This window comes from Macaca nemestrina, chromosome 4 (genome assembly GCF_043159975.1).
Source record: "Macaca nemestrina isolate mMacNem1 chromosome 4, mMacNem.hap1, whole genome shotgun sequence".
NCBI lineage: Eukaryota > Metazoa > Chordata > Mammalia > Primates > Cercopithecidae > Macaca > Macaca nemestrina.
The window spans coordinates 73,974,152-74,001,031 of NC_092128.1; the positions used below are offsets into that span (position 1 = coordinate 73,974,152).

The 26,880-nt window shown below is 39.1% G+C and overlaps 1 protein-coding gene across 1 annotated transcript in view; it reads left to right on the forward strand.

The window, feature by feature from the left end:
• The window catches only part of LOC105475526 (collagen type I alpha 2 chain), a 36,881-nt gene extending 10,257 nt beyond the window's left edge, over positions 1-26,624 (forward strand). Inside the window, exons 10-52 of the mRNA XM_011730850.2 lie at positions 67-120; positions 539-592; positions 1,107-1,160; positions 3,020-3,064; positions 3,357-3,410; positions 3,511-3,555; positions 3,947-4,000; positions 4,814-4,912; positions 5,056-5,100; positions 5,215-5,313; positions 5,736-5,789; positions 5,916-6,023; positions 6,377-6,430; positions 6,562-6,660; positions 7,579-7,632; positions 8,094-8,192; positions 8,598-8,651; positions 9,209-9,262; positions 9,415-9,468; positions 9,744-9,797; positions 10,758-10,802; positions 11,943-12,041; positions 13,265-13,372; positions 14,046-14,099; positions 15,047-15,100; positions 15,793-15,846; positions 15,951-16,004; positions 16,101-16,208; positions 16,569-16,622; positions 17,469-17,522; positions 18,562-18,723; positions 19,927-20,034; positions 20,707-20,814; positions 21,204-21,257; positions 21,344-21,451; positions 21,592-21,645; positions 22,017-22,124; positions 22,604-22,657; positions 22,784-22,891; positions 23,219-23,477; positions 23,885-24,069; positions 24,778-25,020; positions 26,162-26,624. Of these exons, the coding sequence (XP_011729152.2) occupies positions 67-120; positions 539-592; positions 1,107-1,160; positions 3,020-3,064; positions 3,357-3,410; positions 3,511-3,555; positions 3,947-4,000; positions 4,814-4,912; positions 5,056-5,100; positions 5,215-5,313; positions 5,736-5,789; positions 5,916-6,023; positions 6,377-6,430; positions 6,562-6,660; positions 7,579-7,632; positions 8,094-8,192; positions 8,598-8,651; positions 9,209-9,262; positions 9,415-9,468; positions 9,744-9,797; positions 10,758-10,802; positions 11,943-12,041; positions 13,265-13,372; positions 14,046-14,099; positions 15,047-15,100; positions 15,793-15,846; positions 15,951-16,004; positions 16,101-16,208; positions 16,569-16,622; positions 17,469-17,522; positions 18,562-18,723; positions 19,927-20,034; positions 20,707-20,814; positions 21,204-21,257; positions 21,344-21,451; positions 21,592-21,645; positions 22,017-22,124; positions 22,604-22,657; positions 22,784-22,891; positions 23,219-23,477; positions 23,885-24,069; positions 24,778-25,020; positions 26,162-26,308 (3,669 nt within the window). The 3' untranslated portion in view covers positions 26,309-26,624. The remainder of the gene's footprint in view (positions 1-66; positions 121-538; positions 593-1,106; positions 1,161-3,019; positions 3,065-3,356; positions 3,411-3,510; positions 3,556-3,946; positions 4,001-4,813; positions 4,913-5,055; positions 5,101-5,214; positions 5,314-5,735; positions 5,790-5,915; positions 6,024-6,376; positions 6,431-6,561; positions 6,661-7,578; positions 7,633-8,093; positions 8,193-8,597; positions 8,652-9,208; positions 9,263-9,414; positions 9,469-9,743; positions 9,798-10,757; positions 10,803-11,942; positions 12,042-13,264; positions 13,373-14,045; positions 14,100-15,046; positions 15,101-15,792; positions 15,847-15,950; positions 16,005-16,100; positions 16,209-16,568; positions 16,623-17,468; positions 17,523-18,561; positions 18,724-19,926; positions 20,035-20,706; positions 20,815-21,203; positions 21,258-21,343; positions 21,452-21,591; positions 21,646-22,016; positions 22,125-22,603; positions 22,658-22,783; positions 22,892-23,218; positions 23,478-23,884; positions 24,070-24,777; positions 25,021-26,161) is intronic.
• The last annotated feature ends 256 nt before the right edge of the window (positions 26,625-26,880 follow it).

Sequence of the window (26,880 nt, forward strand, 5' to 3'; positions counted from 1 at the left end):
GATTTCCCCCATTTTGTCTGATAGTTTACCAAGAAGAAGTTGACTGTACGATGTTTTCATGTTTAGGGTCACCCTGGAAAACCCGGACGACCTGGTGAGAGAGGAGTTGTTGGACCACAGGTGAGACTTTTTACATTGGTAGATAGCACAAACATCATAGGCCTATAAGATAGTTGCTAAAACTAGCATCAATCTAAATGACAACATAGGTGTCACCCAAACTTATGACACGAATCGGAGGCATCTAACAAAGAAAAGAGCCTAGTAAAAAAAATAAATGCATATACATTTTATTCATGCAAATAATGGAATACTAATGACAGCAAGCATACTATAAGCAAATAAATTGTGTTTTCTACAAACACCACATTCTTAGTTACATTAGAGTAGGTTAATTTGTCGTTCCATGCTTAAAGGTATACTAGACTTTGATTCAAAGCTTGAACTTTGATGAGAATAAATACTTTGGAGGGAAGAAGTAACTGTCTTTTTATTTATGGTAAAACATTATTCACCATCTTCTCCATTTCTTTCTAAGGGTGCTCGTGGTTTCCCTGGAACTCCTGGACTTCCTGGCTTCAAAGGCATTAGGGTAAGCACATTCTTTACTCAGATGAGAGAAAATGCCTATTAATTTTTGGAAAAAACTCAAATATGTTTAAAATCTTGGATGACATATATTCACTTTCAAATTCCTGGAGTTTGCCAAAGGGAAGAAAGAGTTAAAGAGTCAGATTTCTTGAAAGTAAAGTGGGGTGCAATTTTTTCAGTCTGTTCATAGCAACCAAAAAACGGGCTCACTACAGAGAAAATTATATGGAACACATATTATTTATTATTTGCGACCATCTGAAAATCATAAAATTATTAAGGATGGAAAAGATGTGAGAGAGCACCTAGTCCTCCATCCTTCTCTCTCAATGGCAGGAAAGTTAAGTGACCTATCTAGGGCAATAGACTAAGTTTGCTGGGACCCAGAACACTGGACTTCTTTCTACTGCAGCAGACGAGATTCACCCAGGAGAGATTAACGGCAAAGATATGCAATTTTTATTTGGCCAAACACTATCATGGAACAGTATTTTATAATAAGGCTTGCCTTTCAGGGACACAATGGTCTGGATGGATTGAAGGGACAGCCCGGTGCTCCTGGTGTGAAGGTAAATATTAAATTAGAAGCACTGTTTTTAAGCACTTGATTGAAATTCCCCGTGACCTCCAAAAAAGTATATTATACTGAAGATTACCCATATTCTAAAAAGTTTTTTTTCTTTCCTGTACTTCAAATCCCTCAATGATGGGGACTATGAGAGTCTGTGACAAAAGGTCAATTATTAATATTTATTTAATTCAATGTCTATTAAACAATTGAGACAAAAATAATATTAATGGTTTCTTCTTCCATTTTCTTTCTCCCCTCTGTAATTTCAGTGTCTCTCTGCAGCCAAAATAAAAGTAAATAAACTTATTATCAGAGATTAGAACACTCTATTATTTTAAACTGTAAATTCTCCTTTGCCACACACTAATTAGATAGGTACATTCATGTCACTATACACTTTTCAACCTCCTTCCTGTGATTTATCTGTGCACACTCAAAAAATTTTTAATTAGGTAATTAAAGTCTCAGAAGTGTGTTATCTCTTGGCTAGGCTCTTCTTTGACAGCGTTTTCAACTATAAAATGTTCTCTTTCCTATTAAGGAGATAATGTGATATTAAAGTGAATACCAACGTAATTACAAATTAATGAGTAACGAATACTAGCGGGACCAGAAATGAACATGAATATGGAGAATCTGTTCTAACTTTCCAGCTGCCACACAAACGGATAAGGTCAAACTCATTCTCCCAAGAGCCCGATATAACAGCTCAGACTACTAATCACTGTATCATAAAATGTTAGAGCTGCAAGGAGCTTTGGAGACCCCCTCATTTTGCAGAGGTGGGAAACTGAGGCTTAGTGAGAGCCATTGACCTGCCCAAAGTCACACATCTAGAGGTTAGAAAGTCATAGGCTAGAAATGATCCTCCCCCTGCCATTTCAATGCTTATTCCCAAATAATAGACTTCACATAGAATCCTGGAAATGAAGGGTCCTTATGAGGTCTCTTAAACCATATTTCCCCTATATCAAAATCAGATTATTTTTAAGAAAAGTTCTTTTACATGTGCCATAGTATTAAATCCCACTACTACTACTAGTACCCTGGTTTTTACTCAGGATAAGAGTATAGATTGGAAATAAACATGATAGCTCTAAAAAATATTATGAAGCTTCAATTTTTCTTTTTTTTTTTTTTTTTTTTGAGACGGAGTCTTGCTCTGTAGCCCGGGCTGGAGTGCAGTGGCCGGATCTCAGCTCACTGCAAGCTCCGCCTCCCGGGTTTACGCCATTCTCCTGCCTCAGCCTCCGGAGTAGCTGGGACTACAGGCGCCCGCCACCTCGCCCGGCTAGTTTTTTTTTGTATTTTTAGTAGAGACGGGGTTTCACCGTGTTAGCCAGGATGGTCTCGATCTCCTGACCTCGTGATTCGCCCGTCTCGGCCTCCCAAAGTGCTGGGATTACAGGCTTGAGCCACCGCGCCCGGCCGAAGCTTCAATTTTCAATTTTTCATGCACATTTTATGAAAGTGGTAACACTGAGTGTTCAAAACAACTTTAAAGAGGATAAATATGGTTACATTGAAAGTAAATCTATCCTTCGCCATCTCTTTTTATGATATTGTTTCTAATATATAACTGATATCCAGAATATAAGGGAGAAATTGGGGAGGAGGTACACCCAACTAACCACATTTCCTTAGAACCTGGACATGTGGTACTATCTGAATAAAAACTCATGTTAGCACATTTTAAAATCTGTGTGTCTGGCATAATTGAAAAACAATCTATATGTGTAAGAAATGTTACGAAGTATATGAATGGTTCAAAGTGAAAAAATAGGGTAAAATTGCACTATCAGGAAAAATAATTGTTATATTTAATGAACAAAAACTCAATCCTTCTTCTCCATGTAGGGTGAACCTGGTGCCCCTGGTGAAAATGGAACTCCAGGTCAAACAGTAAGTATTGATTACTTCATTGTAAATTTAAATGTGTACACTCTTTGTGAGATGGAACTTCTTTAATGTTCTTGCTAATCACTGTATTCTTCAGCATTGTATTCTTTGATATTTTTCTAATAGCCTTCTGATACTTAAAAGAAATCCACTACTGTTTAGTTGGAATTAGAAGGCAACTTATTTATTTTTAGTGTTATTCTTGTACAGGTTGGAAATTGAACAAAGCAAATGATGCCTGTGACATTTTTTAAATTAGCATTCTGGATTTTATTGAAAATATTTCTGCTTCTAGGGAGCCCGTGGGCTTCCTGGTGAGAGAGGACGTGTTGGTGCCCCTGGCCCTGCTGTAAGTGCTTCCATTTCTGTTCAGTTTCATCCTTTTAAAAAATCTTCTAATGACTGTCATTTAAGTTTCCACCTGATCTTCCTCTTTATTTTCTTCCTAGGGTGCCCGTGGCAGTGATGGAAGTGTGGGTCCCGTGGGTCCTGCTGTAAGTTTTGACACTGGGGAATTTGAAAGGAGTTGAGAATGTGGGGTGGGAGCTGTCTTCTTCACTAATCTCTTATGAAATAGCATCATTTCAGACACTTTACCAAATGTTCTGTGAGGTCTTTTGAAGGCTCCATTTGTACGTAGTGTAAGCCATTTATAAGTACCTGAACTTTTGATTGATGTGTAAAGCAAAATCTCCCCACCCTGGATACCATGAATGTCTTGACTTTGATGAGATCCTAATGACAACAGACTGGCTGTCAATTTTTTTTTCTTTACTAATATAAATAGTGTCATGCCACTGTAAGCAACTTCGATCTTCTGTCATTGTTATTGTTTCCTTAATTTACTTGGAAGAAATTTCTTATCACCTTCTGCTTTGATTTCAGGGTCCCATTGGGTCTGCTGGCCCTCCAGGCTTCCCAGGTGCCCCTGGTCCCAAGGTAAAAACACTGGTGACCATTGTCACTACTTTGATAAACTTTTTACTGTGATGTGAAAGATTGGAACTGTGTTTGCAGATAGAGAGATAATTACAAAACAATTACCTTAATTATTGCTTCCCTTCAAAATGGACATAGAATGACCTGTTTTCTCACTCTACGTTTGAAGTAGATCGTCTCTCTGCACTGTACACTGTGCACTGTGCCCATCGATATAGATGGCAACATGGAAATTGATTCTCCCAAGTTAGTTAGGACTGACTGAGAACCAGAGTCAATCACAGAGACAAAAGGAGAGGGAAGGTAGTAACAGTAGCCAAGATGGCAGAACCAGGCAAGGAAAATAGGAAACCAAACTCAAAATCTTGCTGTAATAAAACAGGTAAGAAAAGTAATTGCAATTTTCATAAAACTTGACACCTTAAAAACAGATATGGGCCGGGCACGGTGGCTCACGCCTGTAATCCCAGCACTTTGGGAGGCCGAGACGGGCGGATCACGAGGTCAGGAGATCGAGACCACAGTGAAACCCCGTCTCTACTAAAAATACAAAAAATTAGCCGGGCATGGTGGCGGGTGCCTATAGTCCCAGCTACTCGGGAGGCTGAGGCAGGAGAATGGCGTGAACCCGGGAGGCGGAGCTTGCAGTGAGCCGAGATCGCGCCACTATACCCCAGCCTGGGCGACAGAGCGAGACTCTGTCTCAAAAATAAATAAATAAATAAATAAATAAATAAATAAATAAAACAGATATGCTGTTTATGCTGTTTCATTATTTGCTGGTTAAATCCTTGGTTTAATTTCCTCTTTTAGGGTGAAATTGGAGCTGTTGGTAACGCTGGTCCTGCTGGTCCCGCTGGTCCCCGCGGTGAAGTGGGTCTTCCAGGCCTCTCCGGCCCCGTTGGACCTCCTGTAAGTAACCGTTGTCTTTAACCTTTATTGAGTAGAAGAAAACGAAGGTAGAGTAGGGAGAAGAAGAAGAATGAAGGTGGGGTCAAAGAAGAACAGAAATATTCCAATTAACTGATATCCTTCTCTTTTCCTTTTCCTCATAGGGTAATCCTGGAGCAAACGGCCTCACTGGTGCCAAGGGTGCTGCAGTGAGTATATCTGTGTAGCTAAAATGTGCCGCTATGATTTTAAAGGCATTTAATGTGTACTGCCTCTACAGCCCATCACCTCCCTAATGGACCACACTGCATTTTCCTTCATAGGGCCTTCCCGGTGTTGCTGGGGCTCCTGGCCTCCCTGGACCCCGCGGTATTCCTGGCCCTGTTGGTGCTGCTGGTGCTACTGGTGCCAGAGGACTTGTTGTAAGTGGTCATGACTGTGGGTTCTCATCATCCTGAAATACCAGCTCTGCCATTATTTCATCACTATCTAGACTTCCACTTGTAGTTTTATTATTCCTATTTTTCTCTTCCTTAGCGTTTTTAGTTTATATTTCTTATGTAAGTGTATGTATATACACTCCCGTCTGCTATTTGCACACAGACACTCCCCTCCTGTTATCTTCGATCATTACCTCAAGGTAAATGAGGCAAAGTTCTACAGTATCAGTTTTGTCCCTTTGACCAATACCATTCCCCTGTAGGCAATTTAAATATGAACTGGGTACATTTCTTAGAGAACTTGAGCTTCTCTTTACCTTGACCCACAAATATTCTAAGAGATTTGTCTGCAAGAGAGTTTCAACATGTTTGTCATTTGACCACTGTTCTGTATTGAACCCTAGGGTGAGCCTGGTCCAGCTGGCTCCAAAGGAGAGAGCGGTAACAAGGGTGAGCCCGTAAGTAGCTCTATCATCACAATTTTATAAAGTTAATTGTTTTTTTTTAATTCCAGTTTCTCCAGCTGGACATAGTATAAAAATTATTTTTTTACTCCCTCTTCTTTTGTTGTTTTCATTAAACAGGGCTCTGCTGGGCCCCAAGGTCCTCCTGGTCCCAGTGGTGAAGAAGGAAAGAGAGGCCCTAATGGGGAAGCTGGATCCGCTGGCCCTCCAGGACCTCCTGGGCTGAGAGTAGGTTTCAAATGCTCCCAACATCCAAACACATCAGAGGCAGATAATGACACCCCTTCATTGGGAATTGGTCAAAATTACTGACTCTATTTTCTTAGGCAAAAAAAGCATCTGCTTTCCATCTGCCTTATTAAATCAGTGACTCTCAATTTAATATGTTATAAAATGGCCTGGAAACAATGTTGACCTACTTTTGCAGGATGCTCATCTAAGAATTCCTCTAGGGGTTGGGTGAAGTGTTTTGCATTGGTTTGTGTCTGTATCTCCCCTGTAAGGAGATCATGCTATTTTAACAAACTCTACCTTATCAAAGTCCAGAGATTTCTTTAATTCCCTCATGTACTTTCTTGCAGGGTGGTCCTGGTTCTCGTGGTCTTCCTGGAGCTGATGGCAGAGCTGGCGTCATGGTAAGCTGTCCATCACTTACTTCCTAGAAAGGAACTTGATGCTTCTCGTGGTGGTTGTGTCATTAGCTTTAGCATCCTCCTCCTCTATCTCTTTTTTTTTTCTTTTCTTTTTTTTTTTTTTTTTTGAATAGGGCCCTCCTGGTAGTCGTGGTGCAAGTGGCCCTGCTGGAGTTCGAGGCCCCAATGGAGATGCTGGTCGCCCTGGGGAGCCCGGTCTCATGGGACCCAGAGTAAGTTTCAGACTGATTCTGAGCAAACCACACCTGGCATTACTTCCTTCTTTAAAGGGTTGGTTAATATTGAAGATAACAATAAAGACATCAAAAGTAAATTTGTTAGTAGTCTTGCTGACAGTCGCATTTTTAACTTAACTTTATCAAAGCTCAGTAGATATTTTCATGTATTTAATTAGTTCATACATTTTCTATTTATTACTTGATACAATGGCTATGAGGTTTTTGGAAGAACAGATCTATTTTAATATATCCAAATGAGGTTGGTTCTCCTATCAGCATGAATCTTTTATCTTAATTTGTGAGTTTTATATAAGGTGTTCATGAAATGTATTAGGACTATACATTATTCGTTTATTAGATTCATAAGTGAAGTCATTTTCCCAGCAATCACAAAGTGCTATAATGTATTCAGCATCACACTAGCTATGGAGAAATAACCTCTAGGTCCATAGACACACTAATCCATAGCAATAGAGTAATTTTTTGCCTCCATAATCTCTTATGGGTGAATATCAACTGTAATTGTATCATAAACAAGCAATAGGGACACCAAATACAGCAATAAGAAATCCACTTCGGAAATTGCTTGCTAAAAGTATTAGTTTTTCTATTATAAGTTAAATAACGTGATACATTTTGCCCATGTAGCATGTTGCTTAACAGTTTCTTGAGATATCTATAAATGGGTGAGTTGCACTAAATTTCTGTAAAAGGAAAGCCACAAAAAAAAATAGAAGAAAAATTTCAGAACTCTTCACACTTCCCAGCTAGTGGCTAATATTCCTAATGATTTACTTTAGGCAACAAACAAAAAGTGGAGGGAAAAAGTGCCTTTGTTAGACTTCAGTTAATCTGAGGCTTGAGTATGTAAGTTAAAGTGCCAATATAAAAGCATCTTCATTTATTTTATAGGGTCTTCCTGGTTCCCCTGGAAATATCGGCCCCGCTGGAAAAGAAGGTCCTGTCGTAAGTATTGCTAATTTTCCATTATATTTTCAAGGACACTTATTGCACCCTTATCAAGTCTATTTTGTGGCTTATTTATACATGAACACATTGAAAATAAATATCAGACACATATATCATCTGGGAATGCAGAGTAATAGATTGTAATTATGGAGTCCAAATGAATGCAGGACTGAAAGCAGAGCAGGGGAGAGAAAAACATGGCAGGGAAAATTGAAGCAGGTGACAAGGGGATGACAAGAGAAGGGAATGAGGGAAATTGCATACATACGAGATTGAATTGGCTATGTGTGTACCGACATCCTAGTTAGAAAAGGAAAATGGATTCATAATTTATTGACTCTTTATACAAGAAGCTCTACGCATTCAGAAAACTATTCTGTTTCATCCGTGGCAGCATCATAAGCTTGAGGTTGTGAGAATATGTTGACACTGAGTAAACTTGAAATAACTGCTTTCAGGGCCTCCCTGGTATCGACGGCAGGCCTGGCCCAATTGGCCCAGCTGGAGCAAGAGGAGAGCCTGGCAACATTGGATTCCCTGGACCCAAAGGCCCCACTGTAAGAATCATCACAACTTTCTTACCCTCAGCACTTTTTGTGGCCACATTTTACCAAACTCTAGTATTTCTCTCCTGCAAATCAGTCCAGTCTCAGGGAGTTTCCTTTCAACACAGGAAAACTGCAGGCCACTATCACATTAAGAGTTTACCTCCAGTGTATTCTTATATCCCTGCTGAAAATCCATCTCCTGAGCCCCATGCTTCCCCAGACACGGGGACATCTTACTGTACATGGAGCTGCATGGTGACGGATCATCCTTAGATAACAGAATCCACAGACTAAGGAGCCCAAAAGGACACAAAAACAAGCAGGAAATCAACATTCCAAAATCATCATGGTTAATTTGACATTAAATGTATAAGGCTGTTTTTTGTTTTGTTTTGTTTTTCATTTTTTCTATAGGGTGATCCTGGCAAAAACGGTGATAAAGGTCATGCTGGTCTTGCTGGTGCTCGGGTAGGTGCTAACTTGTGTACAGATCTATTCACAGCATTCATCTAAGAACCACACTTTTTTTTTTTTTTACATCATCTCATATCATTTTGTCACTTTCTTTTCAAGATGGCATCCCCAGGGGTCCTTTTACCATCATAAAATGCCTTTTTTTAAAACCAAATTTATAAAACAGTGAGCAAAAACAAATCAGAATATCCATTAGGTCAAAAATACAGAAGCCCTTGGCTTTTATTTTATTCATTTTGTAATTAAAAGGGTATGAATATGTAGTAGCATTCTCTGGCCTTTATAAATTGCCTTGTATCTACATACTTTGCTTGATTCCTATCAAAAGTTAGTAGGCAAACCCATAAACATATATACCTACTATGTACCCACACAAATTAAAAATTTAAAAAGTTAGTAGGCAGTATTTGGGCTGTGGTGGGAACCCACAATGAGTTTAATTCATGCTAAAATGACAAACTTGTTTTAAGGAAGTAACACATGAGGCTTTGAGACATCTTAAACTACCTGGCTTACAGGTAACCATCAGCCTTTCTGTTAAACATTTTTAGGGTGCTCCAGGTCCCGATGGAAACAATGGTGCTCAGGGACCTCCTGGACCACAGGTGAGTATTCCTCCCACTCTTGTGCTCTTCTGCACTAGAATGTGTATAGTCTCTCAAACTGACCATCTCCATTTTTCAATCCAAAAGTTATATAGCTAGATAACAGTGGTGACAGACGTTGCTATTTATGCTCTCTTTCCTGTCACTTTCAGGGTGTCCAAGGTGGAAAAGGTGAACAGGGTCCCGCTGGTCCTCCAGGTTTCCAGGTAAGTCAACTCAAACATACACAATACTGCCTTTGGTCAGCCTATTCAGCTATAAGTCACCATACCGTACCTCTCTCCTCCACCACAATAAACATGATTTCAGGACCAAAGAAAAGAAAGGTGCATTTTTTTCAAACAAACTTCTGTGTCATGCTTTAATAACACACAATCATGCTCATACTGGTATTTGGTAGCCACCACCCTGAAACTCAATTATTAGCAAATCTCCTGAACATAGCCATAGGATTGAGATTTGTATTTCTTTTCATTTTTAGGGTCTGCCTGGCCCCTCAGGGCCAGCTGGTGAAGTTGGCAAACCAGGAGAAAGGGTGAGTAAAACAAGTAATAGTAAGTGGTAACTACTAAACTTGAGAATTTCCCCCTGTTTAATACCCCACTGCTATGCAATTATAATATGTAAAAGAAAATTTCATATTTCATATGTTAATGATAGTGTTTTACATATGTTGGTGCTGATGGAGAGAATGAGCCAAATTACTTTAGTTCTGATTACTTTGTTTTACAGATTTAATGAAACATCACCTTATGAAAGTAAAATCTATCAATGAATATTTTATTTAATAGCCTTACTTTTTGTATTGTTCTTGATAACATTAAGATACAAATTATTTCCTTCCCCATAGTGAAAAAGTAAATGCACAAATTTTCAATCAAACTAGATCCTGAAAAATTGCTTTTATATTTTTCTTGGCATTCAGACGTGACACTGCTATCCACAATCAGGGCATGAGTTCTGAGTCATTTTCTCTCTAATTGTGATGAATGTGCCTCAATTTAGTTACATTCTGTGGCCTGGTCTCCTTTATCAACAGTGGGGCGCATTAAGGAGACAGCTGGTCAGTGATAAAAGAGATACACTTGGGTATACAATTAACTAGGTAATGTACAGAATATGATAATTTCTCTTAAGAAGACGGTCTGTCATATAGCTAAAAATAGGCAACGTCTAATATTATTCATTATTATTTATCTTTTTATTGAAGGAAACAGTCTGTTTTGTCACTTTTTAAAAAAGCAATAAACTAAATAATGGGAAACAAATTTTTTGATACCAAGTTCTGGGATGGATACATTTTTGTCACCAATAAAATTCTCTCTTTCTGTATCTTTCCATACTAAAAGTTGTTCTTATTAGCCTGTATACTTATGCACTCATGTAGATAGTGCCAGCTTTATTTCACTCTTTCAAAATTTTTCAAATATCTTAATCATAAGTGAATTTAGAGATCACACAGAAATTTCGTGTTTTATTCTCATGCTTTGTCTAGGGTCTCCCTGGTGAGTTTGGTCTCCCTGGTCCTGCTGGTGCAAGAGTAAGTGTTACTTCATTACTTTCATAAACTCTAGCAATGTGTTTTACAAAGTAGTAGTGCTTTCTCCTTAAAGCCACTGATGACCCTGCAACAAGTCTCTGATGCCCTTCTACAGTCAGACGTAATCTGTAGAGAGAATTAGATTTCTAAGTTGATAGTAGAATTTTTTGTTTCATTGCTCATATTTCCTATCCAATAATTACATAGTTATAAGAAACATAAATAAATCAATATATATATGTTATCATCAGTGATTTATATAGACAACTATGCTACATTTGTGACAGTGGCTCAACTTGAGCTAAGGAAAAATAATATCTTACTAAGATCTAAAGTTAATTTTGGCAATGTGTATTGATGTTCAAAGCCTAAAGCCCAAATTATGAGTAGTCATATAAAGAAAAAAATACTTAGTTTCTCTGTGGGTATTAGCATCACTGAAACAATTAATCTGCCCTGAAAGTATCCCATCATGTCACTAGTTAACACACATGTAGAAAGCTCAAAAAACCAACTTATAACAAGGTCCTTTGAAACAGTTACAATGTGGACCTATGTGATAAATATTTTGGGCTACAGAATGCTATGTTCTAGTGATATTTAGATGTAAATTGGGAGATATTTAGATAGGCATAGATTACATATACAAATACATGTATCAAATATAATACATATGAATATTATAACTATTACATCATTATTACACAAGGTTATAAAAAGGGGGCACAGATAGGAGAATATCTGATCTTATCTACATCTGCCATTGCTATTCAACTAAAATGACACAATCTTTTCCTTTAAATAATACACATAACTGGCATCTGTTTTTACCTATGGATTTATCACAGAAAAGACTCCCCCAAAAAGGGGAATGAATTGCAAAAGTTGGATATTATACTCTAGAAGCAACAAATTCTGGAGTTGTAGTCATGGGACATTAGAGCTAAATGACACTTTAGAGAATATCTCATCAATCTCTTCATTTTACTAGTAGAGAAATTAGGAACAAAAGAAACTTTAATTGGCTAATAAATGCAGAACGAAGATTCAGAAGCTACACAAGTGTAAACTCTCATATGTAAAATAGTATCACTGAAAGTGATGAATGGTGCAACACTTCTTCTAATCACTTTTTTCCAGGGGGAACGTGGTCCCCCAGGTGAGAGTGGTGCTGCCGGTCCTACTGGTCCTATTGGAAGCCGAGGTCCTTCTGGACCCCCAGGGCCTGATGGAAACAAGGTAAAATCTTATGTTTTACATATTACTGGTTTGGCCCAGTCTGCCTAGAATAAGTAGACCCTTTAAATAGAAAGATAATTGCTTTTCAGATTTTTATTTATTTCCAGTTCTGTGATGACTTCCCTCTCAGTAAAGAGCAATCTGATTCCAGTGGACCTGAATTATTCTAAGCAAGCAAACAATAGGGAGAACTGTGGGGGAAATTCTGTGTTCCCCAAACATAAATGAATTAGTATGGGTTGTCACTCTTTTCTCATCACACTGTTTATACTTTCGTTTTAATCTAGAAACATTGTATACATTGGACATTATTTTCAGAGAAAAAAACTTTTTATCTTCTTAACATCTCATCCCATAAAGTAAAATTTCAAAAAGTAGTCTGAATTCTAATAATAAGAGTTTATGATGATGAAAATTCATTGTGCAATACATTCACACCAAAAATTTGTCTGGAAACTTGTGTTCCAAAATAGAATCTGTGGTTTCGATTTTAAAATAGATTTAATATACATTCCTGAAAAAGTGATTACCTTAACCACAATAAAAAGAAGACAACTCATATTATTTTAATTCTTAACTCTAGGGAAAAAGTGTAAACATCAGTTGCAAAAAGCTATTTTAGTGTATGGAAGGATGTTCTTGGGAAAAAAATAAAAAACGTAAGAGGGAGAGAGGAAATAAAGAAACTTTGGTATTGTGAGGTAGTACTTTCAAAGGGATCTATTTATCTCAGAAGCTAGTCAACAGGTTTTAAGTACGTGGAATTGTAGGGTTTTATGTGAAAATGGAAGATACGGTCTCTACTCTTAAGGAGATTAAAACATAAATGTCTCCTCAATTGACAGGGTCTCTTTCCATGTTTTCTATCTGGGCTAAGAGACTTATCCTTGAAAAATGTCTGTGGGTAAACATTTTTTACTCTCTGCTTCCCATTGTCCTATCCTCTTCTTCTCCGTGCCTGCCATCCTTAAGAGTATTGAAGCAGGTTATAGAGGAATCACAGCTGTGCACTCCCACTACCCTCATCTCTTCAGTCACCGTATCATTAACAGCATCTCTCTCTGCTACATTCTCCCTCCTTTCAATAGTCCAGACCTTCTTTGTGTTTCAAAGCAGGCAAGAAGCCTGTCTAGATAACTGTTTAAATTGGAATTCTTCAAGAGTTTGATTCTTCATTTTCTTCTTTCTCCACTAAAATTGATTTCACATGTGTTTGACTCAAGGGTGAACCTGGTGTGGTTGGTGCTGCAGGCACTGCTGGTCCATCTGGTCCTAGTGGACTCCCAGGAGAGAGGGGTGCTGCTGGCATACCTGGAGGCAAGGGAGAAAAGGTACCCTCCTAGTGTTTAACTCTATTACGTATTGTTGATGAACTCTAGCGAAGAAGGCTGCACAAGGATGCCCAAGTTTTCACAATTCTCGGCAGGTGGTCTGGTAGCATTTTGATATCTATCTATATACATTTCCCTCTGCCACCTAGCACCTACACATTTCTAAACTCACTAATCTGGCAAAATTCCTTTCTACCATGGAATTTCACACAAACAGATGGTGTTGAGTAATACATGAGGCTCATTTTAATGCCACTAACAATAATGCCTCATCCTGCCCTAATTAATGGGAAGAAGCTATATTGAACAGCTGTCAACCGTGCTGCTGCATTAGTTATGCCATAAGAGTGATCAGGCGCTGCAGCCCATTGTGATGTTGCCTTACAATTCTGTCCACATGAATCTGTACCTTGCTTGATTATGCTTCAGGAGAGTGTACGGAAATTAGAAAAGATTGTTTAACAATAATCTGGAAATGGCCTTGAATTATTTTTCCTCATTATTTTTCTCGATTAACATTCTACAGAATGGTAAGGAATCGAGACATTGCTAAAAATCTTAAATGACTGAAGGTATCATAGCCTCTTCTGCAAAAAAGAAAAAAATTTTATATTAATTTTGATTCAAAATTTTGGTCAGAAAACAAAAAGTTGCTCTTGCTTTATGCTTTCAGGGTGAACCTGGTCTCAGAGGTGAAATTGGTAACCCTGGCAGAGATGGTGCTCGTGTGAGTAGAATTTTGTTTGTATGTTTGTTTGTACTTAGATTTTTTTTTAACGTTTGACTTGAGAAGTTTTCCAAATTAGAACTACACACACTTTCTTTATCAAGTTTAATAAAATAATATTCCTTTCTCTCCTGAGTCTATGACTAATAATATCATTTTACATGTTTCAAAGGAAAAATTCAATGGGTTTTAACCTCTTTAAAAATAATATCCTGAATTTTCTAACTTCCCTAGCGTCAACGATACCAAGTACAAATGATAGACCAAAAGCTTTAGGTTTAATAGAACATTAAGTGATTGTTTCAAGTGATACCAGAGATTTAAATAAATAAATAAAAATAACTCTCTTATGCTTTAGGAAGCCAGAACCTCTAACAAGGTTCTATAGTGATTCAAACCTACTTCCTAGAAATTTATCACCCAAAGAGCAGCCCCAAAGGTTAGCTGTTAATGCCATGAAGATGCCGAAGATAGTCCCGTGACAGTCTAATTACCTTATCTAGGGGGTCAGCCTCATAGGTCTTCCAGGCCACAGTTGGCCTGGATTCCTTTATTCACCTCTCCTTCGGAGCTGAAAACTGACTATAGCACATCTGTAATAGTCTTTCTTTTGAATCACATAGTTCTAACAGTTTCAAACAAGGCTGCTCATTTGCTGCTCTCCAGGGAATTTTATAATAGCAGAAAGTTCAGATCTCCCAAATTTCTGACCTGCTATTGACTTACACATTTCCATGACCTTTATTACTCGAGTACCCTCCTTCTGAGAGTGGCTTCTAATAGTCTTGATAATTAGAACCAAAATGCATCAGAGGCCTTCTTGATGTCCAACCAGAGTGCAGTAAAAGTGTTCAGTCACTGTATAAGCACAGTCAAAAAGAATGACAAGGTTTACTCTTGATGATACAGGGTGTTATTAATAAGACATGTTTCCTTTTTGGTACTAGGGTGCTCCTGGTGCTGTAGGTGCCCCTGGTCCTGCTGGAGCCACAGGTGACCGGGTAAGCATGAATTTTCACTGAGCCAACAGCAATATCTAAAATTTCCTGCCTTCCCTAGTCCCAAAAAGCTCCAGCAATTCATTTTTATGGCTTGGTATAAAGCCTACTTATTTAAAAACCTAGCTATTGTGATAGGGCAGCAGGAAACAAATGCTGTGTGTTTAAAATTACTTTTCCCTTCCCTTCCTATAGCTATCTGATCTATTCTCTAATCCCTAGCATTTGTTTTAAAGTCTTTCCATGTTGTGCATTAACAATATCCTAATGTACTGAGGCTTCTCAAAGCCTTCAATTATTTAAAAAAAAAAAAAATCAATATAATACATAGTGTGCCCATTTCACATTGAACAGTCCACTTAAAATAGATCTTATTTATTGTATTGCAAAGATTGCCACAAATAGATCAGCCCCATGTCCATCTAAAAATTAAAATGTCCTCCTCCTGGTATTGCGGGCACTGATTTATAGTGTTTTCTCAAGTGTACAAGCCATACCACTTAACCCCCAAAATGAATATAGCATTAAGTAAAAATCCACTTCATTTTACTCTGTGAAATGTCCATGAGTTTTCTCCTCCACGGCAACTACAGACTCTGACAATAGCCCCCTGTCCACCACTATTGTCTCTGCCTCCCAGTTTTTGAGCATCTATGTCAGGCACATTAACAGACTCATCTTTGGTCCCATTATAGGGTGAAGCTGGTGCTGCTGGTCCTGCTGGTCCTGCTGGTCCTCGGGGAAGCCCTGTAAGTAAGAACCTGGGTCATTTTGGATACTCACACCTCACGATGTTTAGACATTGATGAACCTAGGATTGATAAGACATTTTTAAATACTTTCTCCCACCTAGGGTGAACGTGGTGAGGTCGGTCCTGCTGGCCCCAATGGATTTGCTGGTCCTGCTGTGAGTATCACATAATGAAGATTAATCTGAAAATATCCTAATTTGGGGAGTAGAGTGGGTCGGAGTACCAGAGCTCTAACTGTTTCTTTCCAACAGGGTGCTGCTGGTCAACCTGGTGCTAAAGGAGAAAGAGGAGCCAAAGGGCCTAAGGGTGAAAACGGTGTCGTTGGTCCCACAGGCCCCGTTGGAGCTGCTGGCCCATCTGTAAGTTGAATTCACTGGTGGTCCACACAGCAGCCACCCATTAGATCTTACAATTAAACATATATTCGTCAAGTGCCTACTATGCAACAGGGAATACACCAGATAGAAGATGGAAAATAACAGAAGGGTTAACATTTGCATGCTGTTTTACAATGTATAAAAGTTTCATAAATATTGTTTTATTTTAATTCTCTGATAACTTCATAAGGGTGGTAATATTGAAGAACATTCTGACACAGATAGTCATTTTTTATTTCCACATTTTTTTCTAAGAGATGTGGGAATGATCCTCTTGAAGAAAAGAGTAACATTTGTAAGAGTTTGTTTGTGATTTGACCCCACTTTTTTCTTTGCATTTAGGGTCCAAATGGTCCCCCTGGTCCTGCTGGAAGTCGTGGTGATGGAGGCCCCCCTGTGAGTATTTACAATGGACTCTCACCACTTTTCTTTCTTCAGAATCTATTAAGGACACTTGAAGGTTTTGACATTTTTGGTAAATTTGGACTACCATGAGGAAACTTTTGAGATTCAAGTTCATTCTATTCAGAGCAATTCCGATATCGATGTTAACTTGAACTCAGCTGGAACTCAGTGTATGTTGCTATCACCTCACTTGAGGTAATAACGAAGGTGGGCCCTAGGCAGTTTAATTGTAAAGTAGGAAAAAATATTTCTTTGGTGTCTTTCATCTGTTTATTAATATGCCCCTTCTTCTGCCTGACCATGTCCTTCCCCTTTGCAGGCAATGCTATGACAACAATTCTTTAGAGACCCAAAAATGAACTTTACTGACTTCTTCTCTCACTGGACAGTGCTGAATGTTCTAGGTCATTTGTTATTCTTCTGTTCATGAATACCATTATTTATTAAGTGCCCATTTCCTTACCACTCAGCCAGGTGGTAAAGATAGTTATTAACCTATACACATTAATGTGTAATAATGACATAGTATCTTAGCATCATACCTTTACAACCATAAGATAATATGTCAGCATTTCAGAAAGGACCATCCAAACCTTAATGCAAAATATGGGTATTGCAACTGGTGGCATGCTGGTAAGGAAGATGTGTGGAGAAGGCAGGCCTTCAGGGTCCTGGCTAAAGAATACCCTATATAAATCTGCCTACCTCCTACTCCTTGGTCTATCCCTGGTCACATGTACTGATTTTCAAAAAAAACAAAAAAGAAAGAAATTCCCATCTTACCCAAATTCTTGGAGTTGATGTTGACTGTGGAATTCTAATGTGCTTGGTTCTTAGGGTATGACTGGTTTCCCTGGTGCTGCTGGACGGACTGGTCCCCCAGGACCCTCTGTAAGTAAATCACTCCAAACATGTGTCTTCATTTACTCTAGCCAAAAGACCTGGCTTCTGGTTGAAAACTGGTAAGAAACTCTTCATGAAAACACATCACTAATATTTACTATTACTCTCCTGGTCTGAAATCAGTTCTTCTGAACCATTAAGATGGTACCATCACACATTATATTTTATAATACCAGTTTTAGAGGCTTTTACTCATGTGAACCCCAGTCCCCTTTCAGGGGCATGGTCTCTTTGGGAGAAAAAAAAAAAAAAAAAAAAAAAAAAAAAAAAAAAAAAAAAAAACCGTTTTAGCCACATATCAGATATTTCTATATTTAATTACCCTTTATGGCTAACATTCTGCCACCATTGTTAAGGTATAATTGTTCCTGAATTTAAAGGTGGTTTGGCCTCTAATTTAATTCTGAGTCAGACTCTCCTGTCAGGACTCAAGAAAATTTAATTAATTACCAAGGATTAAGTCTTCTGGTTAAGGTTTCAGGGGAAAGAAATAGCAAAGATGTTGATTTCTTGGAATCCTTTTACAGGTTCATAACAGAAAAATATTCATTCCCTGTAGACATTTAATTAAACCTAGTTGAGAGCGTGTGTGATTCCTCAATTATGAACAAAATGCCTCTATTGGTTTTCTTTAAAAAAAAAAAAAAAGAAAGAAAGAAAAGAAAAAAGAAAAGGCAGAGTCCTTCAAAACTCAGAGTCCCATTCATTTATCATTAACTCCTATCATTCTACATAGTTCTGATTCCAATATGCCAGGGTACCAGTGGCATGGCATTGTTTTTCCTCACAGAAATTTGCCATAGTCTCTCCTCCATTATTTGGTTTGTTACAGCCTCATGAAGGAAGACAGGAGTTGCTTCTTTCTGCAAGAAAGAATGTTAAAAACTATAAATATTTCCCCAAAATGGCCAGGGTATTATTTTATTGCATCACATTGTTTGCATCTTAAGATCTAGAATCTTTGCCTCTCTCTTCCAGGCCCTTGCTGATTAACAGAAAGAAAATGACCTTGTACATTTGCTCATAGGGTATTTCTGGCCCTCCTGGTCCCCCTGGTCCTGCTGGGAAAGAAGGGCTTCGTGGTCCTCGTGGTGACCAAGGTCCAGTTGGCCGAACTGGAGAAGTAGGTGCTGTTGGTCCCCCTGGCTTTGCTGGTGAGAAGGGTCCCTCTGGAGAGGCCGGTACTGCTGTAAGTGATTTCCAACTCCTCTTTCTTAATACTTTATGTTGAATTAAAATAAAGCCCCTACACAAATCTTCAAGTGGCATCAATTTGTTGATGAGTATTGTAGGCTCTCAAGTAGAGCTCAACTGAGCCAGGAAATCTGTCCAGCACACACTGAGGGGCTGTGGCTTCCTCAGATGCTCACAAAGCACAAAATTGGGAAGACAATAAATGAGGGAACTCAGTTTTATCACAGCGGCCCTTTAAGCTATTGAGGGCACCTTACTGGTACCAGGATTAGAACAGAGTCCCATTGCTGTGGCCATTCTACTACAAATTAATCAATCTCAGTAAGTTACCAATTTCTTAAACATACACTGTCCAGTACTAGTGCTACTCTGAAAGGTGTCCCTAGTAGACCTTAGATGCCAAAGTCAAAATTTGCTTCCTTTTGAGATACTGATTTTACTGATTCCCTTTTTGTTTGTTTGTTTGTTTGTTTGTTTGTTTTGGGATGGAGCTCCCCTGTGTTGCCCAGGCTGGAGTGCAGTGGCACGATCTCAGCTCACTGCAACTTCCACCTCCCCAATTCAAGCAATTCTCGCCTCCCAAGTAGTTGGGACTACAGGCACACGCCATCATGCCTAGCTAATTTTGTATTTTTAGTAAAGACGGGGTTTCACCATAGTCAGGCTGGTCTCGATCTCCTGACCTCAGGTGATCCACCCACCTTGACCTCCCAAAGTGCTGGGATTACACAGGTGAGCCACCCCACGCAGCCTGATTTCCTTCCTTTTGTGTATATACCCAGCAGTGGGATTGCTGGATCTTATGTAGTTCTATTTTTAGTTTTTTGAGGAACTCCTCTTACTATGTACAACTATAATGTATCCATAATAATTTAAAATAAAATTATTTTATTTGTTTCCCTGCCTCGAGGCCATAAAAACTCTGTTTCACCACCCCAAGTGTCTTTATAAATCTCAACCACATATTTTTAAATGTTGTGCCATTGGTCTCAAGGATGAATCAAATACAGAAGTATACATGCCAAGATGTAAACTCACTGTCATCACTAGAGAAAAGATATCCAAGGATATTGCCTAGTAATATGAGGTCATTAGCCTTTTTCTAAGCTGAAGACAGTTTATTCTCACAATCTTCAAGCCAACCTGTGTTATCACCCAGGCTCTTACCCATAATACTCAGTATTTTTTCTCCATTTAGGGACCTCCTGGCACTCCAGGTCCTCAGGGTCTTCTTGGTGCTCCTGGTATTCTGGGTCTCCCTGGCTCAAGAGGTGAACGTGGTCTACCAGGTGTTGCTGGTGTTGTGGTGAGTGCTTGACAATATTCTGACTCCATTAACATAAGAAAAGATTTTAAAAGCTGCCACTTCAAATGTGACAGATTGATCACTGAATAACTTCACTTAAGATTTTTATTCATGGCATTTTCTTTATACAGATCACATGTCACTTGTCTAAGAAGCTTTAATACCACCTTACTTAGACACACACTATAAAGACACAGCTTAAAATTATGCAGAATGATTTTTGTTCTTTCGACGCGCTTAAGAACGATACAATCTCTAATTGCATTTACTCCTCTGCAATATGAAATGCTGGCATCATTTATCCTGTAGGAAGAATGAAACTCTGGAAGTTCTGAATCATTCCATTAAACCTTATACGTGACAACAACTAGAAACCATCTCATCTCCATAAACTCTATCAACTTTATGAATTCATTTCATTTGGGATACTAAATGACACGAGGCTCACTTTTTACAGAGCAACATCCCGTGATTACATAAAGCTGGCCATCTACATGTGGAGAAGGAGGGCAGGGATGATACTGATGATACTTCTTACCACTGTGTGACCCATTCACATTCAATTTACCTTCTTTCTTCAACTAGAATCTCCTGAATAGGGTTGTTTTGGAGGGGAAGGTTAGCATTCTGTCAAATGAGGGGAATGTCATTTTATCTTCTCTGCCTATTTAGGGTGAACCTGGTCCTCTTGGCATTGCCGGCCCTCCTGGGGCCCGTGGTCCTCCTGGTGCTGTGGGTAGTCCTGGAGTCAATGGTGCTCCTGGTGAAGCTGGTCGTGATGTGAGTCCAACACTTGGTTTGTAAAATAAAACCGAGCAGGATTTCATTGTGTGAAACTTTATGTCCTCAGCAGAGGTTCTCTTGTTCCAAATTTCTGAACAACATGGTCAGCTTCTCCATAATATCTACACCTAGTATTGAAAATATGAAAAACTGCTTAGGCCAAAAAATGGGCTTTTCAGTAGCACACTGCAAAATTGGGCCCAAGTATTTAAAACATCTCTAAAAAATATCTAGGTTGGCAGGTTTTTATCCCTAGTTTTAACAGTCTGAAAGAGGGTTCATTACTACTGAGCACTGGAAGTGATGAAGACAGAGTAGCCACAACATAGGGGCTGGTAGGCAGCAGAGCCTCGCCAACAACCTTAATTTGTGTGGTGTCTTCACAGGGCAACCCTGGGAACGATGGTCCCCCAGGTCGCGATGGTCAACCCGGACACAAGGTCAGTACACTTTTCATCTTTCTCTAATTCAGTAGTGATTAAAATACAACCCAGGCTGATGCTAAGCTTCATTTTGCCTTTGATAGGGAGAGCGTGGTTACCCTGGCAACAATGGTCCCGTTGGTGCTGCAGGTGCACCTGGTCCTCATGGCCCCGTGGGTCCTGCTGGCAAACATGGAAACCGTGGTGAAACTGTAAGTTTGTGAATATCATTCCCTCAGTGCAGCATTCTCGTGGGCTTCGCTTCTGACTTCCTCACACTTGGGGATGGTGGGAGAGTGGGGAGAGGAATCTTGGGCCTGGCTAAGTTGTGTTTTTCTTTTCCATTTCACAGGGTCCTTCTGGTCCTGTTGGTCCTGCTGGTGCTGTTGGTCCAAGAGGTCCTAGTGTATGTACATGCTGAAGATTTCTTTACAAAATTAAAATTTAGAGAGAATCAGTCCAAAACATCCATTAAGAAAATAAACAATATTTCAGCTAGACTTAATATTTTTAAAACATTTCAGTCCATGCTGAGAATTGATACAAATAACTTGAGCTATTTTAAATCTCTTCTGATTGTTTGTATTAAAAGATTACAAGGATCTAGCCACTTTACAGATAGCGCAACTAAAGCAGATTACTAGCAGAGGTGAGAGCTTAGCTAGACCTTTACATGTCCTGAGTTACCTTTGTAAATGAATTAAGTAGTATTTGTGGTGAAGTGAGTATCATTTTTTTAAAACGGTAAGTCTTATCCATCCTTCTCTTTTTTTATAGGGCCCACAAGGCATTCGTGGTGATAAGGGAGAGCCCGGTGATAAGGGGCCCAGAGGTCTTCCTGGCTTAAAGGGACACAATGGATTGCAAGGTCTGCCCGGTCTCGCTGTAAGTAAACTGTAGCCATCTCGCACATAAACTGACCCTGAAGGCCTTCAGCTCAGAAGGATTTTCATATTTTCACTGCTATTGTTCCAATATAGCCTATGTAATATCCATTTCCCATTCTCTGGCTAACTCCATCTCACTCTTGGAGATAATGCTATTTCATCCCAACATGAAAGGTGAGGATTGAGGGAGATAGAAATATACATACATTAAAATCTCCTGGCAACAATGTCCTTCAACCCCACTTAAAATAAACATAATTAGAGGAATGACTAATATTGCACTGCTGAAATAGGTTGTGAAAAAAATAATTGAATATAATAGACATAATGGGAGACAAGAGCCCCACTTTACATTTTCAATTTTCTCAATCCGGAGTCCATTTAAACTAAAGTTTCCCATTCAATTTGGAAAAAAAAAAAAAATCTGTCTCTTGAAATGTGCTCTGAAAGTGTGATTTTCCTATTCTCTGTTTAAAGGGTCACCATGGTGATCAAGGTGCTCCTGGCTCCGTGGGTCCTGCTGGTCCTAGGGTAGGTAGACTCAAGAGAAGACAGTTCATCTCTGAAATAGAAGCTAAAGCGAGCAGTGAGCCCCAGGCTGCTGCTCCCTTGGTGGGATTCACCAGCTCACATGCACTTGGTGTCTGTCTTCCTTAGGGCCCTGCCGGTCCTTCTGGCCCTGCTGGAAAAGATGGTCGCACTGGACATCCTGGTACAGTTGGACCTGCTGGCATTCGAGGCCCTCAGGGTCACCAAGGTCCTGCTGTAAGTGTGATTTGGGGAAATAATAAAGAAGATCACTGACCTGAGGAATATTTTCTTCAGACTAAACCAAGACAACTATGACAACCCATTAAAGTTAGCCCAATTTCAATATATCCTCTAAAATATCTGGAAATTGTCTATATGCAATGGGCTCGTTAAGCCCATCCCTGCAAGTATGCCTGGGAGCACGTTATTTATTTATTTGAATTTGATTATTTTTTACTTATTAGAACATGCTTCCGTGTGAAGCTCAACGAAAATCTGCCATGGATGTCTCTCACTGTAACAAAGTACAAAGCCTCTCCTCTCTCACTTTCACCTTTGCAGGGCCCCCCTGGTCCCCCTGGCCCACCTGGACCTCCAGGTGTAAGTGGTGGTGGTTATGACTTTGGTTACGATGGAGACTTCTACAGGGCTGACCAGCCTCGCTCAGCACCTTCTCTCAGACCCAAGGATTATGAAGTTGATGCTACTCTGAAGTCTCTCAACAACCAGATTGAGACCCTTCTTACTCCTGAAGGCTCTAGAAAGAACCCAGCTCGCACATGCCGTGACTTGAGACTCAGCCACCCAGAGTGGAGCAGCGGTAGGTCAAGATGTCCAGACCAAACTGACCCTTCTCACAAGTTGAGCTTTTCAAAATTAGTTTCCATTGACATTTAGAGTGAAAATGCATTTGGGTAAAGATTACATTATGTGAAATCACACACAATTAATGAAGCATCATCTTCTCCCAACCAGCACCCAACCTCATTTCTCTTAAAATGTATTTTTGCACTTTTCATAGTAATAAGTACCCTGATTTGATTTTTCATGGAGGAGGGGAGGGAAGGAACTGTCTAATCTTAAAAACAGCCACTCTCTTCTTCTTAAATGTGGGGTAGACAATCAAAAATGTTACTTACTAGAGTCAGTATCTTTCATTAGTTATTATTAGAATCTATGTTCTGCTCAATGAGAAGTTTCATGATCTGAATGTTATTTTCTTAAAAGGTTACTACTGGATTGACCCTAACCAAGGATGCACTATGGATGCTATCAAAGTATACTGTGATTTCTCTACTGGTGAAACCTGTATCCGGGCCCAACCTGAAAACATCCCAGCCAAGAACTGGTATAGGAGCTCTAAGGACAAGAAACACGTCTGGCTAGGAGAAACTATCAATGCTGGCAGCCAGGTGAGGAATCCCCACAAACACCTCTCCTTCTGCTAAATAATATTTTGGTAGAACTGTTTGTTAATTATCTGCATTTTAATCTCTGACAAAAATGGGCTTATTAAAAAAAAAAAAACCTGTTCATTTCCTGGGTTCCAATTTTGTCCTAAATTGCACATTAGAAGATGGATTGATTGGACACATCCATGTAATTCAAAGTTATTATTCAAATTTGACTTAATTGGTAGTCATTGAAAAAACTGACTAATGTCATTTAGTGTGAAGGAGCACTGGCCAGCATATACCCCACACTCATGCATATGCATTTTCAGAATGTGAGCAGCTTTTCTGAATTTTTAATCAAACCTTTTCACCAACTTTACTGAATGCCTACTGGAATTCCATAAATTACAAAATTACAGAAAAAGAAAAATGTCAGAATTTCTACCTCCTCATTCTCTTATTCTAAAGAAGAAAGCATATGCAAAAAGGATTAATTGGAACAGATAATGTTTTTAGATGACCTTGCCTCAGTCTACTAGGTCTTTTGTTCATCTGGGTAACTGATATTTCAAAGACAAGTGAATTAAGTTTTCTTTGAAAGTACCCTTTTCCTAAGCTTGGCTCTGAGTCCACTCTTCCTGAGATTTTTTTTTTTTTTTTTTTTTTTTCACTCTTAGTGTCTGAGTCCTTCTCCAATTAACTGGAATTTCATCTTATTTTCTGTAGTTTGAATACAATGTAGAAGGAGTGACTTCCAAGGAAATGGCTACCCAACTTGCCTTCATGCGCTTGCTGGCCAACTATGCCTCTCAGAACATCACCTACCACTGCAAGAACAGCATTGCATACATGGATGAGGAGACTGGCAACCTGAAAAAGGCTGTCATTCTACAGGGCTCTAATGATGTTGAACTTGTTGCTGAGGGCAACAGCAGGTTCACTTACACTGTTCTCGTAGATGGCTGCTCTGTAAGTAATAGTGAAATATGGGAATAGCTTTGGGAAGTGGGATGGGGGGTTCTAACTTAGACCCCCCACAAGGAGGGGTCTAAAGGGAGGGTTAAATTAACAGAAGAATGAGAGAACTATCTTATTTCATCTTTATTTCATAAGTAAATTCAGTTTTTGTATGTATTTTATATTTATTTATTTATGCATATTAATTTCATATTTAAACTCAGATGATAAATTCAGAGTATTCTTATCAGATAGTGCCTTCTGAAATACTGAAATGTATGCTATGTCCATGCATTGTTTTTCCTTTAGCATAAGTTTTTTAAATGATAATGTATGCCCAGAATGTAAAATTTCTTGAGACTCCAGTGGCTTAAACTATAATTTATAGTTATGTGTATTTTATTTTACTTATTAGTATGGCCTACATTTAACTTTTTTTTTTTTTTTTTTTTTTTTTTTGAGACAGAGTCTCGCTCTGTCGCCCAGGCTGGAGTGCAGTGGCCAGGTCTCAGCTCACTGCAAGCTCCGCCTCCCGGGTTCACGCCATTCTCCTGCCTCAGCCTCCGGAGTAGCTGGGACTACAGGCGCCCGCCACCTCGCCCGGCTAGTTTTTTGTATTTTTAGTAGAGACGGGGTTTCACCATGTTAGCCAGGATGGTCTCGATCTCCTGACCTTGTGATCCGCCCGTCTCGGCCTCCCAAAGTGCTGGGATTACAGGCTTGAGCCACCGCGCCCGGCCACATTTAACTTTTAATGCTTTCTCTACAATATGCTATAAATATAAGAAAAATTAAAATTCACTAACAGCAATACTACATACCCACCCAGGTCCTGCTCTCAAAGACACACATAGACGACATACACACAACAATCCTAAAAATGACTTTGTAGACATAAGTCATTTGGAACGTGCGTTGAAATGTTGTGGGATTTTTTTGGTTGGTTGGTTGGTTTTTTGTTAGACTGATAGAGAGCCCCTCCCACTAAAGACACCCTTGGTACTGTTATTTCAAAAATGAACTCGTTGATCTGGGACAGACATCTTCAGAAGGACACATGCCAAACAGTGGTTCTTATGAAATCAAAGGTTCAGATGTTATCAGATTCAGAAATAGTGATGATTTGCGTATCTATTTTCTTCTCTTTAAACAGAAAAAGACAAATGAATGGGGAAAGACAATCATTGAATACAAAACAAATAAGCCATCTCGCCTGCCCTTCCTTGATATTGCACCTTTGGACATCGGTGGTGCCAACCAGGAATTCTTTGTGGACATTGGCCCAGTCTGTTTCAAATAAATGAACTCAACCTAAATTAAAAAAGAAAGAAATTTGAAAAAAACTTTCTCTTTGCCATTTCTTCTTCTTCTTTTTTTAACTGAAAGCTGAATCCTTCCATTTCTTCTGCACATCTACTTGCTTAAATTGTGGGCAAAAGAGAAAAAGAAGGATTGATCAGAGCATTGTGCAATACAATTTCATTAACTCCCTCCCCCGCTCCCCCCAAAATTTGAAATTTTTTTTCAACACTCTTACACCTGTTATGGAAAATGTCAACCTTTGTAAGAAAACCAAAATAAAAATTGAAAAATAAAAACCATGAACATTTGCACCACTTGTGGCTTTTGAATATCTTCCACAGAGGGAAGTTTAAAACCCAAACTTCCAAAGGTTTAAACTACCTCAAAACACTTTCCCGTGAGTGTGATCCACATTGTTAGGTGCTGACCTAGGCAGAGATGAACTGAGGTCCTTGTTTTGTTTTGTTCATGATACAAAGGTGCTAATTAATAGTATTTCAGATACTTGAAGAATGTTGATGGTGCTAGAAGAATTTCAGAAGAAATACTCCTGTATTGAGTTGTATTGTG